Raw genomic sequence first — 7475 nt, 5'->3', positions numbered from 1 at the left:
CCCCCCCCCCCCGAGTTAAAAACCAGGCACTAGGCAATCAGAAGTCCTAAGAATTTAAACATAATTGTTGTTTGGGGTTTTGTTTTGTTTTGCTACCTAAGGATGAGGCCTCGATGTTTACTCTGAATCTACTTCTGCTCCAGTGATGCTCAGAAATGGAATTTTTGATGTACACTTAACGATCTCACGTATGCAAGCAAAGCAGCTGGAGCTGTGAAAAGAACTGGCATGACTCATAGCAAAGGTGGGAAAACAGACTCTGAGGGAACTCACCCAGAGCTGTACTACATCACTAAGTGTGAATCATACCTCTGATAAAGTGCATGGTCTCCTGTTGCACTCTTCACAGAGCTATCCCTTATTACTTTTGACATGGAAGATCCTCAAAAAGTGTGATCTATCACTAAGTAAAAAGAAACATTAGCTTTCAGCCCTAAATTTACTAACAAAGTTCCCTCTGCTAGACAGTGAAGGAAGGATTCATTTCATATAACTTCAGCCATCAAAGAAGCAAGTGTGCAGTATAAGGTAGGAAGTATCTCCTGATGGTGATGAATCCCACCCCAAGATGGGCGCCTGAGATGACAGGCTGAATGAAACCCTCTCTGGAAGTATTTCCTTGATTCTGCTGACTATAGATGGATATCGGATACCTCACTTGACCCTGCTGTCTGACTTACAGGTGATGTAAAAGAAGCAAGATGAATCCTGCTCTCCTGCCCTAGCTTGGGCAGATTTGTTAGCACATTTTCAGGGTTAACCAAGGAAAAGAAACAACTTCTAGAAGTTTTTTCTAAGCTGAAATTGAGTAGCAGGTTGAATAAAATGAAAATATTTATTTCAAGTGTTTAAATGGAAATTAGCTAAAATCCTATAGAACCATCTGTGCTGTTGTAAGAAACATGCTACTGTTCATACGTATTTTTCTCTCTCTCTTGAGAATGCTAAAATGCCAGTTAATGAGAATTAAAATATGCTGGATGCAATCTTTTCATCTCAGAAATCCCTGGACCATTATCTGTGCCTATACAGCCATAAAAGGTCAGATATTAATGCTATTTAAGTGCCTAAAGATGGAAAGAACTATTTATTTTCAAAAGCATGTCTCTCAAAATCTAGTCCAAAATGATTACATCAAAAGTAACATAGTAAATTTGCTATAAATTCGAGAGGAAATGAATACAAATGATAATGCATTAGTCTGTCAGTGATTCTAATCCTGAAATTAAGATGCATTTGGTAGACTAAGGCTCTTTTGTACCAAAGATTTTATCACAATGATTCCTTTTTTAAAGCAATCTTTAATAAAAGGTCAAATTCTTCTATGAAGTTTTTGTACACACAGATACATACATACGTGTACATACACCACACACAGACCCCCTTCTTTTTGGAGGGGGCAACAAGAGTAAAAGCTTTTTGGAGAAATCACGATACCTTCCCCTTGAAACACTTGAGTCTTAAATTTGTCCAAAAAATTGGAAATGAAGTGAAGAAAGTATCAAAGATTACATCCAAGCTGTGTTAGAGGCAGCCCATAGAGAAGAAAGCCTGGATAGGGTTTTTGCTGATAAGGGTCAATAGCTGAATATTGAGCTACGTTTAGAAAGGTAATTAGTAGATACTTATTTTAGAAAGACTGTAGAATAGGCTCAGTTATGCCTGTGGAAGATGTTGTTCCAGGAACCACAGGCTGATCTCATGGATGACACAACTTGAAAGAAAAAAAGCCAAGGCAGATGCTATTGACTCAAACATCTTTAGAAGTATTTTTATGCAGCGTGAAGAATCCAGAAATCATGACCCGTTTCTGGAACATATTGGAGACAATGCTAATTTCAGGAACATTGTTGACCAAGGATTAAAACTCATTCTGTTCCTCAGCCCAGAAAACAGCCCACAGCTATTCCAGAATATCACTAGCCATAAACTTCCAGACAGTTTGGAAAGAACATTCAGTCTAATTCAGCATCCAGTCTTTGGCAGTGTCTACTACCAGATGCTTCAAAGGATGCAATCCTGTATCTTTATATTCTCTATCAAAATGACATGTTTTGCGGTGATGCTTGTAAGTAACATCTTTAGTAATTTTTCAAACCCCTTTAAAAGTTGCCAAACTACCCTTGGCTTAAATGCTTCAAAACCCATTCCACTTGGAATGGGTAACATTACTAAATATACCCTGTTCTGAAATGGCTTTTCTTCATTCCACACTAGACAGTGTAGGGCTTTTAGTTTGTCCTACAGACTGAGATGCAACATCTTAGTAGAACTCAATGAAGCCTGATACTAAGCTATTATCAGCCAGGCTGTTAATCACCACACTCAAGGCTCTCACTCTGTGCTGTTCTTAAATTCATTGTCATATCATTAATAACATTCCTCTAGAGAGTTATCCACTTTTACAGTTTGATTCAATAACTCTTTCAAGAACTTCTGTAAAGAACCATCTAAGAAGAAAACTTTAGCTAAGGAGTTAACACAATCAAAAGGCAGATACACATAGTCAAGCAAAACTCCATGCTCATTAGGACTTCCAGCTTCTCCGAGTGTATTCAGCTTTCCTGTACGTTTGTAGTGGGTTGACCCAGACAGCAGCTAAGCACCCTCCCAGCCGCTCACGCACTCCCCTCCCAGTGGGACAGGGGAGAGACTAGGAAAAGCAAAAGCGAGAAAAACAGTGAGTTGGGATGAAGAGAGTTTAGTAAGTGCAGAAAAGAGAAAAAAACCCCAAGTGATGCAAAAGCAATCACTCACCAGTTCCCACAAACAGAAGGATGCCCAGCCAGTCTCTGAGCAATGGCTACTTTGGAAGACCAACCCACCACCTTTACTAATACTGAGCATGACATCACACGGTATGGAGTATCCCAGGTCACTGGGGCAGTGGGGTGGTGGTGCGGTGGGCAGAGGGAGAAACAGGGAAAGCCTTGATGCTGTGCAGCACTGTTCAGCAGTAGCTAAATCACCAGTGTGCTGTCAACACTGTTTCAGTCACAAATCCAAGACACAGCTCCATACGGGCTGCTATGAAAAAATTTAACTCCATCCCGGGCAGACCTAGTACAATATTTGTTCCAATGAGGTATGCTTGGGCATTGAACCTGGCTTACTGCTGCTTAGTGTTATTCCCTGTTTTTATTTTTTGTCCTGAACAAATGATTTATCTCATAAGTGAAACAGCCACCACGAACAGTCCAGAGATCACTGCAAGCCTGAAATGGAGATTTTCATTAGTGGCAAGCAAACTTCAGCAGCTAATCTCTCCTTGTTATCTACAGCATCCTTCATGTCTGGTCCCTCCATGGACCAGAAGACAGAGAAGTTCAGTTATTTCTCAGAATTAGCTCCACTACAGCTGCAAGGGAGAGCTGACGAGCCCCATCCTGATCTGTTGGAAAAGTCAGAGCAGTCAGCCATGAAGGTGTGCCACTACTCCCCTCCTTCCCCTCATCTGCAAAAGACATCCCATGGGCACTTCAAAATGGATGAAGATAACAGGAACAAATTAGGAAAATATTGTTAGCAAGTAACCAGCTCATCTCTTTCTCCTCTGTTTTCCCTTTCTACTTGGGTGAAAGCTGTCAGTGTCCTTGATGCCTGCTGTGCCCCTCCCAGCCAACTGTTTAAGCTTGGTTGGGTTGCTTGACTGGGAAAGCACACCAACCTGCACATGCTAACTGGCCTAAACTGGTACCGTCCAAATTGTGCTGCCTCAAGTGGGAGTGCCTAATGATTTCCTAGATCCTTTCTGTGTTGTCCTCTCTGCCTTGTCATCAGCCAGGACTCTGGATATGGAGAAAGAAACGAAGAGGCCTGTATCTTGCAAAGAAACGTTCAGTAGAAGAGACTTCAAAACCTCAGTCAGTACTTTTTTTATCAAATCCATAACAGAAATATGGGGGAAGATGCTGCTTAGGTTCATAGACATTTCTAACCTACCAGATGTATTTTTCTCTCAAGACTATTTATTAAGTTTTATTAGGGTAAAACTGTTTCGAAGGATTCAAGCGCTGCTTTTGAGACTCCAGGAGATTTTATTAAACTGCTACTCCTGAAGAATATTTATGGCAGCAATTACAGAATGTCAAACTAAAGAACTCTACCTCTGGGACACAGTCTGAGTTTTAACCCTGCTCAGCTTTACCTTTTCATATGTTTGATAATAATAATAATAATAATCAAAGTCACCCTGGGCTGAAGGGACACTCTGCTAGTAGTCAGAGAGAAAGCAGGCAGTACTGGAGACGTGGCAGACCTCCTGTACTCATATTCTGGCAACATGCTGAACTACAAGGCCACTTTTAGCCAAGGTCTGATGAAAGCTAGGACCCTTTAGTGATGTTGAAAAGGGCAAGAGGTTAATGCAGGCATAACACGCAGACATATTGGTCTGTGCTGAACCCATCACCTGTACTTGTCACTTTTTTTGGATGAAATTATAAAAACTTTACATTTACAATCAGAAAAAGCATAGCAAATGCCTTATTTACAGTGCTACTGAGAAGATCTGTTATGGCTTCCACACCTGAGCAATTATGCATGAGAAATCCTTTCATGTAGACTAGGGGTAACTGCCAGGTTTGAAATGTGGGACACACCATATAGAGTACAGGCAAGTTATACCGGGGAGACAGCAACTTTGAAGAGGTTAGAGCCATGGTAGGTGACCAAATGGATATGGAACTTTCCAGCCAATGCAACTCCCAATGCAGAAGATGATTCTTGTATTATTTAAAAAGATTATTAAGCCAGAAATCATATTACATCTGAGTAGGACACCTCTGGCATTATTACAGGAATAATATACAAAGTTCTGATACCAGATTTAGAAGGACAGAAAGAGAGCAAGAGTCATAAAAATGAGACACAGATCAGGAAAGCATGTCTTAAGATTCTTTATCTATTTATCAAAGACTGAGTTGTGTATTAGAGTCATGATAGAAATGTGATTCTGTAGTCTAGATTAGAAAAGTGTAATAAAATAAAAAATGGCTGAATCCAATGCCAGAAAAATTTAAACTAAAAATAAGACAAAATTAATTAAAAATTGAGCACCTTATAAAAAGGCAAGTTAACTTTCATCACTTGAAGTCCTGAAACAGAAAATAATATACTGTAGATCAGCCTAAAACTATTTGCTTGGTATAGTTATCACTAGGTGAAAACCTAGAGGCTATTCAGAAATTCAGACCAGATAGCTACAGTGTTCAATAAGGATTCCTGGACAATGCAGGTTAAATCCTGCATTATCCCAGGGTACTTTCTTCTGATTAGTGGATCAAAACAGAATGAAAGAGATGTAGCAAAATAATTTTCCATTGTAAGCAATAAACTGTGTGCAGAAAATATCTATCTAGTTAATTAAGTAATGGTTGAAATTGTTTTATAAACAGAAGGAATCCATTTTGTAACATACTACAGTAAGCACTAGGAAACTGGATTTTACATTACATGACTAAATACTATTTTTGGAGTACATTCTGTCGCTACCATGCGCTCTTCTGAATTACTGTATTCATGGGCAGAATAAATGCTATGATTGCAACATGAGAGGGATGAATAGTTGACAAAGTAACAGAAATTTACTCCCTGTATATACAAGAACATTAAGTACCACATGCATTTTCTTAATATGTCTACAACCAAGCAGCCAAAGGAAATACAGTAAATGCTTTTTACTGAAAACCATTTCTTAAAACTTTGAGCTTAAGGAGTGAAAAATCTCACCTGCAAACATATTGCCAGGTTAACTCTACAGCCAAGTGATGTGCTGACAGCCCGTGGATGGAGACCAAGGTCTTTAAATAATTTTGAAAATGACTGAGTAAGAGCTATCCGAGGTCGTTCTTCAGCCACAACTACACATGTCCGTACACGTGAAAGGTCCAATCCCCTTGCCTAAAAAGAAGTTAAAATGTAATAAAGGCCACAAATAGGCAGATTTAATGAAAAACAATTAGTAGTACTTAAGTGTAGTATGTAGGTATTATGATTCAAGAGGAACAGCAGAATAAAGGCTAAGGTGCCAGTATGATTTCTGGCCGGATGGCCAGATGACAGCCTAATAGCTGTGGAAGAGCAGACATACTTGCTTGTCATCTCAACATTAGCACATAGGAAGAGATGGGCATGCTAGTTCTGAAGGGAGGCAATGCTATTTCCCAATGTTAGTTCAGAAAGCCAGTGATTAATAGCTAGCAGGAAGCAGTGTCTAGCCTTGGAAAAACTGATTAGGAAATTATTAAGCAAGGATGGTAAGGGCTGGAGACATCATAAATATCAGTATCCCACGATCTAATTTATTTCAGTAGCATACTGGAATTTCTAGATGATTTCAGAAATGTAACTGGCTACCTGGCTTTTAAATCTGGGGGAAAAAAAAGAAGATATGCACTTCCCCCCCCCCCCCCCAAGGAGGACAATCCAGTTAAAACAATATGGTACTTTAAAGTACATGTTTATTTAACTACAGGGGCCAAAACCAAACTAGTAATTCATATAATCAGGGAATTCATAAAACACAATATACACTATAATAGTCCTTGGGCCTCTTGGACCTGTACACCTCTGTTTTCCAACACTTGCCTATCAACGCAGGCTGCAATACAGATCAGAAAGCTTAGGTAAATAAAAGCCTTTCCTTGATGTTTAAAAACCTTGTGATCTGAAAGAGAATGACTGATACTCATATATAGCCTTTGGCAAGGAATAACACGGGTTCTGTGGAAGCTGCCCTCGCCCTCTGATGATTTTCTTCTCGCTGCAGACATTTAGCACAGCCGTTCGTGGCAGGGAAGGCTCTCAAACACCACCGTGCAGATGGCAGGTTGTGCAGGACGACAGAATTACTCACCTTCAGCGACTCTGTTTGTGAACCGAGTCCCTTAGTACAAAGCTCCATGACCGAATAGGAACAAAAAGTGTCTCTCACTTTGTACTGACTCACGGCAAGAAGCCACAGAGCGGGATTGGTCTCCAGTTCTGAGGGAGGAATCAAAATAGACTGGTGTCCTGAATAAACACTGTAAAGACACAAGATTTGTCAATGCACGCTAAATGTCTGTGTTCACAGATGCTTACAAGCTATGGGGTACTAGAATAAAAAGTTTATCACAGCGCCGGATGAACCACGTAATGTTAAGACATTGCAATGTGCTCTACAGGTCCAGTAGTTTAGCATAAAGTTTAACTCTGCTTTTGCTATACCTTCAGAGTCCAGGAGGAATCATGAGGAGTGCAGGCAAAACATCCTCCTAAAATACTAATTTACTCAAAATGCCTGTGGACTCTGCTGTTAGAACTGTACCGAAGAGAGCAAAATAGCTCGGTTACTAATGGTGCTAATAAACGGTATTATAATATCAACAACATTTACGTGTTGCTGACAAGTAATTGAGTAATTACCATTTTAAGATACCTTGATTAAAAGAGTACTTGGTTGCCTAATGTGGAAATCACCTCTCTCCTGCTGA

The 7475-nt window shown here is 39.8% G+C and overlaps 1 protein-coding gene across 1 annotated transcript in view; it reads right to left on the bottom strand.

Annotated features, from left to right (window-relative positions):
• The window catches only part of DIP2C (disco interacting protein 2 homolog C), a gene marked incomplete at its 5' end in the record, with an annotated part of 146133 nt that overhangs the window by 30284 nt on the left and 108374 nt on the right, over positions 1-7475 (bottom strand). The window contains 2 exons of the mRNA XM_035888412.1: positions 5731-5901; positions 6857-7025. Of these exons, the coding sequence (XP_035744305.1) occupies positions 5731-5901; positions 6857-7025 (340 nt within the window). The remainder of the gene's footprint in view (positions 1-5730; positions 5902-6856; positions 7026-7475) is intronic.

This window comes from Egretta garzetta, unplaced genomic scaffold (genome assembly GCF_000687185.1).
Source record: "Egretta garzetta isolate BGI_Z169 unplaced genomic scaffold, ASM68718v1 scaffold181, whole genome shotgun sequence".
Classification (NCBI taxonomy): domain Eukaryota; kingdom Metazoa; phylum Chordata; class Aves; order Pelecaniformes; family Ardeidae; genus Egretta; species Egretta garzetta.
This window is presented reverse-complemented; position numbering and strand designations above follow the sequence as displayed.